Source organism: Convolutriloba macropyga, chromosome 14 (assembly GCF_964194025.1).
Source record: "Convolutriloba macropyga chromosome 14, txConMacr16.3, whole genome shotgun sequence".
Lineage (NCBI taxonomy): Eukaryota > Metazoa > Xenacoelomorpha > Acoela > Convolutidae > Convolutriloba > Convolutriloba macropyga.
In genome coordinates, this window is record NC_134481.1 from 22,792,310 (window position 1) to 22,811,793 (window position 19,484).

General features: G+C 39.4%; 1 protein-coding gene across 1 annotated transcript in view; it reads left to right on the forward strand.

Annotated features, from left to right (window-relative positions):
• The first annotated feature begins 221 nt into the window (after positions 1–221).
• LOC142353019 (polypeptide N-acetylgalactosaminyltransferase 10-like) overlaps positions 222–19,484 on the forward strand; it is a 47,406-nt gene continuing 28,143 nt past the window's right edge. The window contains exons 1-2 of the mRNA XM_075405207.1: positions 222–840; positions 18,254–18,529. Coding sequence (XP_075261322.1) covers positions 311–840; positions 18,254–18,529 — 806 coding nt within the window. The 5' untranslated portion in view covers positions 222–310. The remainder of the gene's footprint in view (positions 841–18,253; positions 18,530–19,484) is intronic.

Here is a 19,484-nt window from a genome sequence, read left to right on the forward strand (position 1 = left end):
TGGAAACGTTGCTACCAATTACCCGACTTTGAGTGCAGAAAAGGTGGTAAAGCGAACAAGAATTACTAGTAGAACTACCATGAATAGAGTGCTGAAATCATATCTCAGATCAAAATTATGTAAGAAACGTTGATTCTAATTTTTATGGTCTGCATAAAATCTACATATCTATCTATGGTGGCACTGTATATCAAATGTAAGTTATCAGCAAAATGGAATCTTCAATTATGAATTCGTTTCAGATGTATTTGTGCATGCCCTTACCAGTGCAATTAACCCCTCGATCTTCTAACCTCTCTCAACCGCCCAAATGCGCCTCACACCAAGAAGACTTGTCATCTTTGTGCTCTCTCTTGTCACGGTGTTCATTGTGCTCACTATCCTGACGCCGCGTAGTGACGACCCACACAGACCACGTGCAAACATCAAACGACGACGTCTTGACAACATTTACAACACCGAGGAAGATCAAATTAAGAACGAAGAGTCTCAAAAAATTAATAATCAGCCAGAAAACCCGGTAAATGGTTTGGAAGACAAGACCCGGGGTCGAAACTTGGGTTCTCCAATCGACTGGCATAACTACACTGCAATGAGGCTGGATTCCAGGAGAACTGGAAGGGGAGAGCTTGGTCCGGTTGAACTTGCGGAGGAGGAAAAGTCTTCGCTGAGCATGGGGAAGTTCGGGTATTCGAACTTTGTAAGTGACTTGGTGTCTTTAGACAGGGCAAACAAAGACATTCGTCATCCGTTGTGTATGAAGAAGTTGTACCATGAGAATTTGCCTGACACGAGTATCGTGATGCCTTTCCATAATGAAGCGCCTTCTGTTCTACTAAGGTATATACTTTTGATATAAAGAGGCTTGCATAGATCTTAGCAATCTTCCATCATTATTTTCAAAGCAAATTAAATCCAAATAGTCGAATAGTATTCGAATTTTAATCTGCGGAAGATCGTTAAGGGTCTACATCGCTATAAAGCATCGTCTCGTTGTCTATATTCCTTTTTTAATTGCTCTCAAACAAAGTGTAGCAATTATATTAGTCCTGTCGGTCTTTTTTATGCGATTTTTCGTTTGACTGATTTTCGTCTGACTCATTTGTTTTTTATTTCGTCCTCAAAAACGGAATAAACAGGTAGCGCCCAGTGGGTATTAATTAAGTGTTCTTAGAGCCCTTCAACTCCCTAGTCTCCAAGTATGCGATTCACAGAAACTGTTTTGGAGACTTATACTTATAGTGTGAAGATGCAATTCGCCCGACGTTGGTCGGTTATGTTTTCCTCGGTTACTTCTCTTCTTGTAGTTTTGTGACCATAGCCTCTATTTTGATTCACCGGTCATTGTTTGTGACAAATCGAAAATTCTAGTATCAGGTAGGTATGTTTGCTTTTCGTCTTTCTGAACGACCTGAAGTCTGATAACAATATTTAGATTTGTAGATGATTCAGGTACAGTAGGATTTGTTCAAAATTGTAGAAGCTCTTCTCTCATTTGTTGTAAAACTATCGTTAAATTGGTCACCTTAGAAAAATTTGGGAGATTGATTTGATTATTGAAATAATAAGCGAGTACAATAGTTTATTTGAAATTAATCAGTTTTGAGTTTTCGTGACATCGACAGTTCTTGATGATTTCTGCTGTTTTCTTTTGTGCTGCGTACTCGATTGTCTTTTGGTAACCATGTAGAATCAGCATAGGGCTCAGACGTAAAATAATGCACATATGGCAAACAATCAACTGGGCATTAATGTTGATGACATCGCCGGCCCCATTTGCAGGATTGCAAAGAACAGTCGAATTCTGTAATTACGATAATTTGTTAGGTAGAAACTTTGTAGCCCATAAATAATTCTAAAGAAAGTAAATAAGGTGAGGAAAGGGAGGTTAAAAGACATTACAAAGCAGTATCTTTTCTTGCGCGGAAGTTCTTGAACATTAAACATCCAAATAATGAAAAAAAGATGGAGAGAACTGACGGAGCTGATAAAGGCAAAAACGTATTACCCGGAAAATGCGATACGATTGAAAACGCTATAGCGTTGCAAGGCATTAACGGTGAGAACGTTCAAATTTTGAGTTTTCAAGATGTCCTCACTTGGCCAGCCACCGTTCGGTAATATTGGAAAGGTTGGTCCATTAAGCCGTCGAGAGCTTGAGTCACATCTGTTTCAATTCATAGCTTCTTGAGGCATCATCGACAGCATTATCAGTTGATGTTATGTAGTTGCGGTTATATGCTGCTGATACATCAAGGAATTTCGTCAACAAGTTCGCAGCAAATATACGATGACGTATCTCTGGCGTTCTTAGGCAATAAAGAACGGTTGTACTGTTGGACCGGAAAATGTTTTCTTTTATCTGATTGTCATGCTGTTCTCCGACGAAATGTTCGGGCTGAGCGGCGTAAACAGCCTGCAACTCTAGATTTGGGATTGTTATTCTTTTGATTGGAGCTACACGGGTTTCTCCAATGACGAATTTCACTTGAACTTTTTCATCGATTTCTTCCGTCCTAAGATACGGAACTGCTGAGAGTTCATATTCCGACGCATCTGAGAATGTATGGAGAGATGTATGTTTTATTGCTTTGTTAGTGATAAACAGCAGGGGATTGAAATTTCGTGGAATTCTGGGAGTTCTTTTTGCGGTTGAGTTAGTTCTGCATAATCTTTAGGGCTCAATGGTTTGTCCCTGTTTGGTCCATGATTCTAGGCGGCCTGTAGATTTTTACGCACTCGGATGATGAGCTCTGCTATTATTCCTCGAGAGTCAAAAATTGACCCGACAGACGGCAAAAGGTTACGTTGTGTTACCTTATTTTGATCAGAAGGAAGCTTCTTGAACTGTTTTTTCCTTGATTATATAAGTATCTGTTGTTGCATTCCACTGTCATCCGAGAAATTTTTGATTTTGAGTTGAAGCTTCGTTTGTGTTCAAAACGCGATCCGTACTGATTTGTTGCAAAAAATCAGCAGAATCAGAATTTCACTTGGCGAGTTTAAAACCCACAATAGTTTCACGCTTTAGTATACAGCCTTTTCACCGTTGTTGTTGGAATTATACAAATCGTCCCATGTAGATATTGCGTTCTACAATATGGGAAACCTCTGGAAATAACTTCTGATTATCTTTTGCAGAGTGACATAGGGCGTACGATGCAATACACGGTGATTGCGTTGCACCAAAAAAGTGGCTATTGTATTCGGGTTTGTCTTTTTTGCCGTTGTGATCCCACAAGAAACGAAGATATGAACGGTCTGAAGGAGCAACTTTGACTTGGATAAAGATTTGCTCAATATCGACCGAGATTGCGACGTGGTTTTCTCTGAAACGCAAAATAATCCCAACAAGGCTACTAAGAAAGTCCGGTCCTTTCAACAGATTGGAGTTTAGAGATTGGCCTTGAAAGATGCTGGATGCGTTGGTCACCCGTCGAATGTTTCCGGGCTTATTTTCATTCGAGACAAGATGATGAGGTATACAGGAAACCGATTTTGTGCTTGCTGTTGGTACAAGGATCCATTCGTACAAAATATCCCTTTCGCAAGTCTTTTTGCAAAGTTTCTTTGTATTTTTTTGTTACTGGTTTTGTCGAAAGCTTTGCTTTCAGCTGTTTCTCAGCCAGTCATCTGATATTTGGCTATTTTGCGGTCTCATGCCACAAGAGGGCAACTTCGTAATGACCATCCACGAATCTGTTTGTGGATTGCCAGAGCCTTTTCATTCTTCTTAGCTTTCTTCCTTGATGCAATGACGTATATTCCAAGCTTTATCCAATCCTGAACTTTTGGTGAAAAGTTTTTTGTCCAATTTACCATGGGAACAAATTTGGGTTTTGAAAACTGGATTTTCATCTGCAATGATGTCGGTTTTTCCGGCACAAGTCCAGCTTAATGTTGTCCTAATATATTAGGGTGTTTTTCGGGCCTTTAACTATCTCACTGTAGTGGATGAACTCCAGGCTGTCAACTCCAATGGTATTTGAATTTGACTGACAGTTGGAAACGTGATGTGTTTAAGGTGATCAAACCTACTACAAAGTTTGTTCAACTCTGTGGTTTCAACTGGTGTCATATCTGGTACTGCTTAGACTGGTATGGATTGATTTGGGCGGAAGTTTGAGAATAGTCTCTTTCTGTAGTTGTATGGTAGCCACTGATGGGCATTTTAGTGACTGAGATCATGTCAATTCTGACGCTGCGGAATTAAGCATCAAGCTATGACAGCTTCCGTTGTCCAGGTAGACATAAGTGTCAACATTTTTTGTCACCAATAGATTGTTCAACCGGTACAAGGGCTACTTGTCCTGTTCCAAGCATTTTAACGGTCGTTGACGGTTTAACTTTGTGGTTATTCCCTACAGAGCTCTCATGGAGCAGAGTATGAAGTTTCCAGCTGCAATTACCAGTTCGACTGGCATTTTTTGAATTGCAAGGTTGCACATGATGACTTGACTACCAAAGCAGTTGAAGCAGAGTTTCAGGTTCTGACTTGTTCTCCGATCGAATGGAGAGAGGGTCTGAAAATGAGAACATTTGTTGAGATATTGACATGTCTCGTTACTAGGACAGACAACAGTTCTGGAGGAGCCTTGTTTGTTACCGTCGCAAAAGGAGCTATCTTGTTGACCTCTGCTTGTCGCTCTCGGAGGTGAAGGAAATTGACTTTGAGTCTTCGGAGTCCATTGCTTATGAGCAAAACTTATCTTCCATGGGTGGCCGTGTTATAGCTGTTGGCGCTGGCAAATCACTGCCAGCCTTTTCATAGGGTGATAACCAATCAGAAAGTTCTTTGAGATACGGAGATTCATTCGAGTGAAATGTATCAACTAGTTGTTGAAATGTATCAACTATGGTCAGGAGAACGGCTGGATATTGAGTGTAACTTTTAGGGATGGTTAGATTAGGCGGCTGGATCTGCGCGGGAGTTTTTCTAGTAAAGCATTTACGATAAGTTTTGGGTTTCCAAAGTGTTCAAGACGAATCAATGCTGGGACATATAAACTACGGTCGCAGCCGTAGTCATCAACTCCTGATATGACAAATTCAATTTTTTTCGCCCTTAAAATTTTTTACAAAACCCTTCCGCAGCACCTTACCAAACCTTAATTAACCTTTCCAAACCTTAGTGGAGCTCACAGAACTTTACCAAACCTTTCCGAATAATTGCCTCCAGCTACCATTGCTAGAACCAGTCACCCAATATCTACCAAATAACCCAGTAAAATTGGGACGAAAAGCGAGATTTTTGTGTCGGAGCGATAAAAACAAATGACTGGGCTTTAATTTGGAGTGCAATTTGTTTACTATACCGAAAAAATTTTTCTTGTTGCGAGAGAAATGCTGGGGGAATTACTGGCGATTCACCAGTGTCAAAGGAGGTTAAAATACTGTAATCAAGAAATACCAGATGAAAACATCTTGTTGGTTTTGGGCGATGATGGGTTGCCTCGGGATTGGTTTGCTGGGATGGGCCTTTTGTGTCTAGAATCTTGCTTCTGTACCCTGATCATGAGAAAAATTTCCGAAAAATAAACTTTAGCTGTCCATTATTTTGTCGGGTGCCAAAATGTTACATTGGCCGCCTTAGGAAACTTGTGAGTGATTGGATTATTGAATTATTTAGGGACTACAGTAGTTTAATATAAACTAATTAGTTTTGAGTTTTCAGTTTTCGTGAGATCATGCATAAAAAGGACTTGAATAGACGGGTCGTTATAATACGCAACAGGTGTCAAAAATGTCCCCAAGAAATTAATATGACGTAATGTGCTCTTTGGCCTGGCGAGCTTTCTCCTTATGTTTCTTGTCGTGTTTCGCCTTCTGGAAAGATGCGTCCCATAGACCTCTGTTGTCTTGTTGTCTGTAGCATTACAAGCACTATCACTCATAGTATGCAAATCATCAACAGTGTCCGCGGAGTTACTGAATCCAAGATCAAAGTGACTCCTGCCTTTTGCGTTTACCTCGACCGATTCCACAGCCTCAATTGGCTCGAGTGTTGTTATATTTGCTGATATAAGTTCCTGGGCCATCTCTGTCGATAATTTGCTGTCATCATGAATGCCGCGTGTACAATTGGAGTCAACACTGCTATAACAGTTGGCAGTGTTATACATTGGGTGCCAGCATGTTCCATGGGCCACGTTCGAAAACTGTGGGAGATTGATTTGATTATTGAATTAAAAAGGTAGCATAATGGTTTTATAAATTAATCAATTTTCAGTTTTCGTGAGATGTTTTTCAATATCAAGGTTTAATTAAAACGGTGTTTAAAAACATGCATGACAGACAAAAACAGATCTTAAAATACGCAACAGGAGACAAAATGCAGCACATACTAAATGCAAGAAAATGGTGACAACCTTGCATGAAACAGACCGAAAAAAAACGTGTTGTTATAATACACAACAGGTTACAAAAATGTCCAAAGAAAATGCAGGGAAAATTGATCTGAAGTAGAGTGATGTTTGGCCTGACGAGCTTTCTCGATATTTTTCTTTTCTTGTTTCACCTTTTGGAAAAATGCGTCTCGTCGACCTCTGTTGTTTGTAGAATTACTAGCTCTATCACTCTCACTATCGAAATCATCAATGCCCTCTGTTGAGTTACTGACTCAAAGATCACGGCGATCACGGCCATTTGCATCAGGTGACAAAAATACAGCACACAAGAGATGCAGGAGAATTGCGACACCTCATGCATTAAAAGGACTTGAAAAAACGGGTCGTTATAATACGCACCAGGTGTCAAAAATGTCCAGGGAAGTTAATCTGACGTTAAGTGATCTTTGGCCTGGCGAGTTTTCTCCCTGTTTCTTGTCGTTTTTTGCCTTCTGGAAAAATGCGTCCCATAGATCTCTGTTGTCTGTAGAATTACAATCACTGTGACTCTTAGTATCTAAATCATCAACAATGTATTCGGATTTACTGAATCCAAGATCAAGGCGACTCCTGCCTTTTGCGTTTACCTCGACCGATTCCACAGCCTCAATTGGCTCGAGTGTTGTTGTATTTGCTGATTTAAGTTCCTGGGCCACCTCTGTCCATAACTCTTGCTGTCATCATGAATGCCGCGTGTACAATTGGAGTCAACCCTGCTTTAACTGTTGCCAGTGTTTTACATTGGGTGCGAGAGTGTTGCATCGGCCGCATTAGAAAACTCTGGGAGATTGATTTGGTTATTGAAATAACAAGGTAGCATAATGGTTTTATAAATTAATCAATTTTCAGTTTTCGTGAGATCGACAATTCTTAATGATTTTTGATGTTTTTTCAATATCAAGGTTTAATTAAAACGGTGTTTAAAAACATGCATGACAGACCAAAACAGTTCTTAAAATACGCAACAGGTGACAAGAATGCAGCACATATGAAATGCTAGAAAATTGTGACACCCATGCATGAAATGGACCGAAAAAACGGGTCGTTATAATACGCAACAGGTTACACAATTGTCCAAGGAAAATGCAGGGAAGATTGATCTGAAGTAGAGTGATGTTTGGCCTGGCGAGCTTTCTCGATATTTTTCTTTTCGTGTTTCACCTTTTGGAAAAATGCGTCTCGTCGACCTCTGTTGTTTGTAGAATTACTAGCTCTATCACTCTCACTATCGAAATCATCAATGCCCTCTGTTGAGTTACTGACTCAAAGATCACGGCGATCACGGCCATTTGCATCAGGTGACAAAAATACAGCACACAAGAGATGCAGGAAAATTGCGACACCTCATGCATTAAAAGGACTTGAAAAAACGGGTCGTTATAATACGCACCAGGTGTCAAAATGTCCAGGGAAAATTAATCTGACGTTAAGTGCTCTTTGGCCTGGCGAGCTTTCTCCCTGTTTCTTGTCGTTTTTCGCCTTCTGGAAAAATGCGTCCCATAGATCTCTGTTGTCTGTAGAATTACAATCACTGTGACTCTTAGTATCGAAATCATCAACAATGTATTCGGATTTACTGAATTCAAGGTCAAGGCGACTCCTGTCTTTTGCGTTTACCTCGACCGATTCCACAGCCTCAATTGGCTTGAGTGTTGTTGTATTTGCTGATATAAGTTCCTGGGCCATCTCTGTCCATAACTCTTGCTGTCATCATGAATGCCGCGTGTACAATTGGAGTCAACACTGCTTTAACAGTTGCTATTGTTTTACATTGGGTGCGAGAGTGTTGCATCGGCCGCATTAGAAAACTGTGGGAGATTGATTGGGTTATTGAAATAACAAGGTAGCATAATGGTTTTATAAATTAATCAATTTTCAGTTTTCGTGAGATCGACAATTCTTAATGATTTTTGATGTTTTTTCAATATCAAGGTTTAATTAAAACGCTGTTTAAAAATATGCATGACAGACAAAACAGTTCTTAAAATACGGCTGACAGACAAAACAGTTCTTAAAATACGCAACAGGTGACAAAAATGGGGCACATATGAAATGCTAGAAAATTGTGACACCCATGCATGAAACGGAACGAAAAAACGGGTTGTTATAATACTCAACAGGTTACAAAAATGTCCAAGGAAAATGCAGGGAAAATTGATCTGAAGTAGAGTTATGTTTGTCCTGGCCAGCCTTCTCGTTATTCTTCTTGTCTTGTTTCGCCTTCTGGAAAAATGCGTCACGTCGACCTCTGTTGTCTGTAAAATTATCACACACTAAAGAAATCATCAATGTTCTCGGTTGAGTTATTGACTCCAAGATCACGATGATTGCTGCCATTTTACGGTTACCGGCGGCCAAGTGCAGCTGGATTGAATTGAGCTGGTGGGCGCAGCAGAGTACGATGCAGTAAGTTGTCCTGACATTTTGCTCCCAGCAGATGCTGAGAAAAATGTGGAGGTCCTGGTAGTACTAAACACTTTTGGGATACTGCTACTATCAACTGTTACTTTTGAATTGCCTGACAAAACATTTTTTTATTCTGCTTTTTGAGCTTCTTTCTTTTGTTTGCGAAAAGCTGCGGTTTCTCGGATCTTAAGGTTAACTTAGTGTTTGAGAACTTTCAGAGCGTGCGTCATGTTTTCCTCTTGTTGATTTTCCTGTTCGAGTAAGTTTTCACTTCACGAGGAGAGCTAGTGCTTTGTTTTTTTTTGCCTGTAAGCTTTGAAACTTCAATATCCTGCGGCCAAAATCTGTTTGTGTTACTACCAGTTAAAAATTACCTGCCAACTCTTTTGAAACAAAACTTACCCAACCTCAACAATTCTACCAGACCATACTGCACCTTACCAAACGCTATTGAGTCTTACCAGACCTTAACGATTCTTACACAACCTTACCGAGTCTTACGGAGCTTTACCAACCCTGACAGTATCTCACAAAACACTACTGACTTTTACCAAACCTGACTGTACCTTACCCGTTTTTACCAAACCCTACCGAACCTTAGTGGGACTTACCAAACTTTACCAAGCCTTGCCAAACGTTACCAAATTTTACCGAACAGTTTCCACCAACTACCGTTACCAAAAGCAGTCAGCCATTATCTACCAAATAACCCCAGTTAAATTCAGTGAAAACCCGTGATTTTTGTCGGAGCAATACAAACTTATAACTAAGGTTTAATTTGGAGTGCAATTTGTGTACTTGTCCATGAAAATTTTTCACGGTACGAGAAAATGCTGCGGGAATTACTGGCGAATCACCAGTTTCAAAGGAAAAAATAATGTAATCAAGAAATCGTAGATAAGAACATCTTGTTGGGTTGTTTGATGTTTGGTTGCCTCGGTTTGCGTTTGTTGGGATGGGTCTTTTGTAGCTAAAATGTCCTTCTCGCCCTGATCACAAAATTTCTGAGGAAATTTTAGCTGTCGATTCTTTTGTTGGGTGCCAAATTGTTACATTGGCCGCCTTAGGAAACTTGGGAGGTTGAGTTGATTATTGATCTATGAACGGAGTACATTGGATTATTATAAAATATTCAGTTTTCGTGAGATCGACAGTTCTGGATCATTTCTAATTTTTTTTAATATCAAGGTTTAATTAAAACGATGTTGAATAACATGCATGAGACAAAACAGTTCCTATAATACACAACAGGTAACAAAAATGCATCACACGAGGCATGCACGAAAGTTGTGACACCCATGCATAAAACGGAGCGAAAAAAACGTGTTGTTATAATACAAAACAGGTTACAAAAATGTCCAAGCAAAAAAATGCAGGGAAAATTGATCTGAAGTAGAGTGATGTTTGGTCTGGCGAGCTTTCTCGATATTTTTCTTTTCGTGTTTCGCCTTTTGGAAAAATGCGTCTCGTCGACCTCTGTTGTTCGTAGAATTACTAGCTCTATCTCTCACTATCGAAATCATCAATGCCCTCTGTTGAGTTACTGACTCAAAGATCACGGCGATCACGGCCATTTGCATCAGGTGAAAAAAATACAGCACACAGGAATTGCAGGAAAATTGCGACACCTCATGCATTAAAAGGACTTGAAAAAACGGGGCGTTATAATACGCACCAGGTGTCAAAAATGTCCAGGGGAAGTTAATCTGACGTTAAGTGCTCTTTGGCCTGGAGAGCTTTCTCCCTGTTTCTTGTCGTTTTTCGCCTTCTGGAAAAATGCGTCCCATAGATCTCTGTTGCCTGTAGCATTACTAGCAGTATCACTCATAGTATACAAATCATCAACAGTGTCCTCGGAGTTACTGAATCCAAGATCAAGGCGACTCCTGCCTTTTGCGTTTAACTCGACCGATTCCACAGTCTCAATTGGCTCGAGTGTTGTTGTATTTGCTGATATAATTTCCTGGGCCATCTCTGTCGATAACTTGCTGTCATCATGAATGCCGCGTGTACAATTGGAGTCAACACTGCTATAACAGTTGGCAGTGTTATACATTGGGTGCCAGCATGTTCCATGGGCCACGTTCGAAAACTGTGGGAGATTGATTTGATTATTGAATTAAAAAGGTAGCATAATAATGGTTTTATAAATTAATCAATTTTCAGTTTTCGTGAGATCGACAATTCTTAATGATTTTTCATATTTTTTCAATATCAAGGTTTAATTAAAACTGTGTTTAAAAATATGCATGACAGACAAAACAGTTCTTAAAATACGCATGACAGACAAAACAGTTCTTATAATACGGAACAGTTGACAAAATTGCAGCACAATGAAATGCAAGAAAATGGTGACTTCCATGCATGAAACAAACCGAAAAAACGGGTCGTTATAATACGCAACAGTTTACAAAAATGTCCAGGGAAAATGCAGGGAAAAATATTCTGAAATAGAGTGATGTTTGGCCTCGTGAGCTTTCTCGTTATTCTTGTCCAGTTTCGCCTTCTGGAAAATGACTTCACGTCGACGTCTGTTGTCTGTAGAATTAATAGAATTATCACTCACTAAAGAAATCATCAACAATGTTTTCGGTTGAGTTATTGCCTCCAAGATCACGGCGATTGATGCCATTTGCGTTTACCTCCCCCAATTCCACTGCCTCACTTTGCTCGAGTTTTGTTGTATTTGGTGACATATGTTAGGCCATCTCTTTGTCAATAACTCTCGCTATCATCATGAACGCCGCGAGGACAAATGGAGTCAACACTGCAATAACAGTTGCCAGAATGTTATAGGCTGGGCGCCAGAATGTTCCATTGGCCGCCTTAGGAAACTTTTGAGTTTGATTTGATTAAATTTATAAGGGGGTGCAATGGTTTATTGTAAATGAATCAGTTTTGAGTTTTCAGTTTTCGTGAGATCGTCAGTTCTTGATGATTTCTGGTGTTTTTTGTGTTGCATACTCTCTTGATTTTTGGTTAACCATCTCGAATCAGCATAGGTAGATATGGAGATGGGGTTCTGATATAAAGCAGAGCCTAATGTAGCGAACGGTAAGGGATCTATTTAATGATCTGGAAGGAATTTAAGTGATGGATTAGTGTTCGAAAGATGAAATGAAGTGTTGTGATTGACTGAACTATTGTTTGAGTGAGCCAGAAACGGTTCTTAAGACAATGAAGTTTGGACAGTATTTGCATTAGAAATAGTAGTAAAGAAACTAACATTGGATTACATATTAGCCGGTGGCCAAGTGTTGCTGGATTGACTTGAGCTACCGGGCGCAGCAGAGTACGATGAAATAAGTTGTCCGGACATTTTGCTCCCAGCAGATGCTGAGAAAAATGTGGAGGTCCTGGTAGTACTAAGAAATTTTGGGATACTGCTGCTATCAAATGTTACCCTTGAATTGCCTGACAAGACATTGTTTTAATCTGCTTTTTGAGCTTTTCTTTTCATAAAATGTCCATAAGCTCTCGAACAGATTTGTGCAGTTTCTGTTGCAGCTCTTCAATTTTCCTCATCTCTTTTTCAAGCAGTTGTTTCAGATTTTTAAAATCTTTCATATGAGAATAAACAGAGGGTTGTTCGTCTCCATCCATTGCTAGTGTTTGAGAACTTTCAGAGCGTGCCTTTTGCTTTCCTCTTGTTGATTTTCCTGTTCGAGTAAGAACTCTTAAATCAGTTTTTTCGAGGAGAGCTAGAGCTTTGATTTTTTTGCCTTTAAACTTTGAATCTCCAATATCGTGTGGTCAAAATCTATTTGTGTAACTACCTGCCATCTCTTTTGAAACAAAACTTACCCAAACTCAGCAGTTCTACCAGACCATACTGCACCTTCCAAACCTTATTGAGTCGTACCAGACCTTAACGATTCTTACACAACCTTACCGAATCTTACGGAGCTTTACTAACCCTGACAGTATCTCACAAAACACTACCGACTTTTACCAAACCTGACTGTACCTTACCCTTTTTTACCAAACCCTACCGAACCTTAGTGGGACTTACCGAACCTTACCAAACTTTACCAAGGCTCGCCAAACGTTACCAAATCTTACCGAACAGTTGCCGCCAACTACCGTTACCAGAAGCAGTCAGCCAATATCTACCAAATAACCCTAGTTAAATTCAGTGAAAACCCGTGATTTTTGTCGGAGCAATACAAACTTATAACTAAGGTTTAGTTTGGAGTGCAATTTTACTTGACCGTGAAAATTTTTCACGGTACGAGAAAATGCTGCGGGAATTACTGGCGAATCACCAGTGTCAAAGGAAAAATAATGTAATCAAGAAATCCTAGATAAGAAAATCTTGTTGGGTTGTTTGATGTTTGGTTGCCTCGATTTGCGTTTGTTGGGATGGGTCTTTTGTAACTAAAATTTCCTTCTCTGCCCTGATCACGAGAAAATTTCTGAGAAGGAAATTTTAGCTGTCAATTCTTTCGTTGGGTGCCAAATTGTTACATTGGCCGCCTTAGGAAACTTGGGAGGTTGAATCTATTATTGATCTATGAATGGGGTACAATGGATTATTATAAATTATTCAGTTTTCGTGTGATCGACAGTTCTGGATCATTTCTGTTTTTTTTAATATCAAGGTTTAATTAAAACGATGTTGAAAAACATGCATGAGACAAAACAGTTCCTATAATTCACAACAGGTAACAAAAATGCATCACACGAGACATGCACGATGCAGCACACGAGACATGCACGAAAGTTGTGACACCCATGCATAAAACGGACCGATAAAAACGGGTTGTTATAATACACAACAGGTTACAAAAATGTCCAAGGAAAATGCAGGGAAAATTGATCTGAAGTAGAGTTATGTTTGGCGTGGCGAGCTTTCTCGATATTTTTATTTTCATGTTTCACCTTTTGGAAAAATGCGTCTCGTCGACCTCTGTTGTCTTGTTGTCTGTAGAGTTACCCCCACCAATTCCACTGCCTCACTTTGCTCGAGATTTGTTCTATTTGGTGACATATGTTCATGGGCCATCTCTTTGTCAATAACTCTCGCTATCATCATGAACGCCGCGAGGACAAATGGAGTCAACACTGCAATAACAGTTGCCAGAATTTTATAGGCTGGGCGCCAGAATGTTCCATTGGCCGCCTTAGGAAACTTTTGAGTTTGATTTGATTATTGAATTAATAAGGGAGTGCAATGGTTTATTGTAAATGAATCAGTTTTGAGTTTTCAGTTTTCGTGAGATCGTCAATTCTTGATGATTTTTTGTGTTGCATACTCTCTTGATTTAATCATCAGCATAGGTAGATATGGAGATGGGGTTCTGATATAAAGCAAAGCCTAATATAGCGAACGGTAAGGGATCTATTTTTAATGATTTGGAAGGAATTTAAATGAATTACTGTTCGAAAGATGAAATGAAGTGTTGCGATTGACTGAACTATTGTTTGAGTGGGCCAGAAACGGTTCTTAAGACAATGAAGTTTGGACAGTATTTGCATTAGAAATAGTAGTAAAGAAACTAACATTGGATTACATATTAGCCGGTGGCCAAGTGTTGCTGGATTGAACTGAGCTACCGGGCGCAGCAGAGTACGATGAAATAAGTTGTCGTGACATTTTGCTCCCATCAGATGCTGAGAAAAATAAGGAGGTCCTGGTAATACCAAGAACTTTTGGGATACTGCTACAATGAAATGTTACCCTTGAATTGCCTGACAAGACCTTGTTTTAATCTGCTTTTTGAGCTTTTTTTCATAAAATGTCCGTAAGCTCTCGAACAGAGTTGTCCAGTTTCTGTTGGAGCTCTTCAATTTTGCTCATCTATTTTTCAAGCAGTTGTTTCAGATTTTTAAAGTCTTTCAAATGAGAATAAACAGAGGGTTGTTCGTCTTCATCCATTGCTAGTGTTTGAGAACTTTCAGAGCGTGCCTTTTGTTTTCCTCTTGTTGATTTTCTTGTTCGAGTAAGAACCCTTAAATCAGTTTTTTCGAGGAGAGCTAGAGCTTTGATTTTTTTGCCTTTAAACTTTGAATCTCCAATATCGTGTGGCCAAAATCTATTTGTGTAACTACCAGTTAAAAATACCTGCCAACTCTTTTGAAACAAAACTTACCCAACCTCAACAATTCTACCAGACCATACTGCACCTTACCAAACCCTATTGAGTCCTACCAGACCTTAACGATTCTTACACAACCTTACCGAGTCTTACGGAGCTTTACCAACCCTGACAGTATCTCACAAAACACTACCGACTTTTACCAAACCTGACTGTACCTTACCCTTTTTTACCAAACCCTACCGAACCTTAGTGGGACTTACCGAACCTTACCAAACTTTACCAAGGCTCGCCAAACGTTACCAAATCTTACCGAACAGTTGCCGCCAACTACCGTTACCAGAAGCAGTCAGCCAATATCTACCAAATAACCCTAGTTAAATTCAGTGAAAACCCGTGATTTTTGTCGGAGCAATACAAACTTATAACTAAGGTTTAGTTTGGAGTGCAATTTTACTTGACCGTGAAAATTTTTCACGGTACGAGAAAATGCTGCGGGAATTACTGGCGAATCACCAGTGTCAAAGGAAAAATAATGTAATCAAGAAATCCTAGATAAGAAAATCTTGTTGGGTTGTTTGATGTTTGGTTGCCTCGATTTGCGTTTGTTGGGATGGGTCTTTTGTAACTAAAATTTCCTTCTCTGCCCTGATCACGAGAAAATTTCTGAGAAGGAAATTTTAGCTGTCAATTCTTTCGTTGGGTGCCAAATTGTTACATTGGCCGCCTTAGGAAACTTGGGAGGTTGAATCTATTATTGATCTATGAATGGGGTACAATGGATTATTATAAATTATTCAGTTTTCGTGTGATCGACAGTTCTGGATCATTTCTGTGTTTTTTTAATATCAAGGTTTAATTAAAACGATGTTGAAAAACATGCATGAGACAAAACAGTTCCTATAATTCACAACAGGTAACAAAAATGCATCACACGAGACATGCACGATGCAGCACACGAGACATGCACGAAAGTTGTGACACCCATGCATAAAACGGACCGATAAAAACGGGTTGTTATAATACACAACAGGTTACAAAAATGTCCAAGGAAAATGCAGGGAAAATTGATCTGAAGTAGAGTTATGTTTGGCGTGGCGAGCTTTCTCGATATTTTTATTTTCATGTTTCACCTTTTGAAAAAATGCGTCTCGTCGACCTCTGTTGTCTTGTTGTCTGTAGAGTTACCCCCACCAATTCCACTGCCTCACTTTGCTCGAGATTTGTTCTATTTGGTGACATATGTTCATGGGCCATCTCTTTGTCAATAACTCTCGCTATCATCATGAACGCCGCGAGGACAAATGGAGTCAACACTGCAATAACAGTTGCCAGAATTTTATAGGCTGGGCGCCAGAATGTTACATTGGCCGCCTTAGGAAACTTTTGAGTTTGATTTGATTATTGAATTAATAAGGGAGTGCAATGGTTTATTGTAAATGAATCAGTTTTGAGTTTTCAGTTTTCGTGAGATCGTCAATTCTTGATGATTTTTTGTGTTGCATACTCTCTTGATTTAACCATCAGCATAGGTAGATATGGAGATGGGGTTCTGATATAAAGCAAAGCCTAATATAGCGAACGGTAAGGGATCTATTTTTTAATGATTTGGAAGGAATTTAAATGAATTACTGTTCGAAAGATGAAATGAAGTGTTGTGATTGACTGAACTATTGTTTGAGTGGGCCAGAAACGGTTCTTAAGACAATGAAGTTTGGACAGTATTTGCATTAGAAATAGTAGTAAAGAAACTAACATTGGATTACATATTAGCCGGTGGACAAGTGTTGCTGGATTGAACTGAGCTACCGGGCGCAGCAGAGTACGATGAAATAAGTTGTCCGGACATTTTGCTCCCAGCAGATGCTGAGAAAAATGTGGAGGTCCTGGTAGTACTAAGAAATTTTGGGATACTGCTGCTATCAAATGTTACCCTTGAATTGCCTGACAAGACATTGTTTTAATCTGCTTTTTGAGCTTTTCTTTTCATAAAATGTCCATAAGCTCTCGAACAGATTTGTGCAGTTTCTGTTGCAGCTCTTCAATTTTCCTCATCTCTTTTTCAAGCAGTTGTTTCAGATTTTTAAAATCTTTCATATGAGAATAAACAGAGGGTTGTTCGTCTTCATCCATTGCTAGTGTTTGAGAACTTTCAGAGCGTGCCTTTTGTTTTCCTCTTGTTGATTTTCCTGTTCGAGTAAGAACCCTTAAATCAGTTTTTTCGAGGAGAGCTAGAGCTTTGATTTTTTTGCCTTTAAACTTTGAATCTCCAATATCGTGTGGCCAAAATCTATTTGTGTAACTACCAGTTAAAAATACCTGCCAACTCTTTTGAAACAAAACTTACCCAACCTCAACAATTCTACCAGACCATACTGCACCTTACCAAACCCTATTGAGTCCTACCAGACCTTAACGATTCTTACACAACCTTACCGAGTCTTACGGAGCTTTACCAACCCTGTCAGTATCTCACAAAACACTACCGACAAGGTTTAATTAAAACGATGTTAAAAAACATGCATGAGACAAAACAGTTCCTATAATACACAGCGGGTAACAAAAATGCAGCACACGAGACATGCACGATGCAGCACACGAGACATGCACGAAAGTTGTGACACCCATGCATAAAACGGACCGATAAAAACGGGTTGTTATAATACACAACAGGTGACAAAAATGTCCAGGGAAAATTAATCTGAAGTAGAGTGGTTTTTGGCCTGGCGAGCTTTCTTGTTATTTTTCTTGTCGTGCTTCGCCTTCTGGGAAAATGCGTCTCGTCGACCTCTGTTGTTTGTAAAATTACTGTCACTATCACTCACTATCGAAAGCATCAATGCCCTTTGTTGAGTTACTGACTCAAAGAGCACGGCGATCACGGCCTTTTGCATTTACCTCCACCAATTCCACAGCTTCACTCGGCTCAAGTGTTGTACTTGCTGACATGTATTCCTGGGCCATCTCTTTGTCCATAACTCTTGCTATCATCATGAATGCCGCGAGTGCAATTGGAGTCAACACTACAATAAAAGTTGCCAGAATGTAATTCGTTGGGCGCCAGAATGTTCCATTGGCCGCCTTAGGAAACTTGATTTGATTATTGAATTAGTAACGTAGTACGATGGTTTATTATAAATTAATCAGTTTTGAGTTTTCAGTTTTCGTGAGATCAACAGTTCTTGATGATTTCTGATGTTTTTTTGTGCTGCCTACTCGCTTGACTGGTAGAGATGTAAAGTAGTGCACATATGGCAAATAGTCAAATGGGCATCAATGTTGAAAACATTCTATAAATTTTGACACCCGAGTTAGCTGTCTATATAATGGATGTTCTCTAACATGTTAATCTGCAGGCTGTAATCAACCTCTTTGAAGTTCATTTGGGCTGTTTTTCTAACCTGAGCTCTGTTTCGTTTTTAGGTCAGTACACAGTATCTTGAATAAATCGCCTGCCAAACTCATCCGGGAAATCATCCTAGTCAACGATGCTAGCACCCACCCCGATCTAGCAAAGGACTCCGAGTTCCATCGTGAGGTGCACAAATTGCCCAAGACTCGAGTCATCTACTCGGATACGAGGTTGGGTTTGATAGCTGCGAGGAGTCTGGGGGCTACCAATGCAGTGGGTGAAGTGTTGACCTTTTTGGACAGCCACATCGAGTGCAGTTACAATTGGTTGCCGCCTCTTTTAGACAGGTACGATTTGTCACTGACGAGACGCTTGACATCGGGCCTCTGGTCTCATGGCGATCTCGCTGGCACCCTCTCTTGATACGATTTGGGCATCATCTATTAATAGTCTCGAAACGGTAGCTTTACAATTGCGCGATTAATTTCGTTATCAATTGACTATTAGTCTAATCTGTTTAATGGGTCTAATGGACGAATGGTAAAAGCAGGGCTAGGTTTGTTTTGTATCGTATTTCTACACTCCGAGATAGGTCATATATCACAATATCGGCTTTTAAAAAGAAGGGATATCAATTGAACATATCTTTTTTTTCGGTGAATAGATTATGGATTTAATGGCTTCGACACCGTTTTCTTGCAAAATGTAGTGGAATTTTTTGTCATGGCGTTCTTTTTGCACGTCTTAGAGGCGTCCGACGGATAAACAATGGAATCTTTTTACTATTTTCGGTTGTAGCTTAAGTTTTTCATGACATTAGAATCAAATGTTTTCAAAAAAATGTATGTTTTTTAACTTTGCACGTTCCCGTACTTTTTGTCTAATTTTCACCTAGTCTAAATATTTACAGGTCGCAGATCACATTATTGGTGTCGAAGAAAGGCAGAATCGATTAAACAAATTAAATGTGTTATGGCTGGCTGCTGATTATTTTAACGTCTCCGACACCGGTTTTCGCAAGATTTTATTTGGTTTTTGATTTGTTTGTATTTGTCATTCTTTTTGTAGATATGTGACTCTACATGGAATCCAGTGAACATGGACTCTATCTATGGAAAACCAGTGAACCTATTTAATGACTTCAGTCGCCGGTTTTAATTTCATGCTATGGAGGTTTGAATAAATGTGAACCTTTTTAAAGATTTCAGTTGATATCTACTGGTTTTTCTTACTTATGAATTTGTTATTAAAAATTATTTGTTTTCAAAAGATGAATAGGTTTTATTTGAGGCTATTTTCATT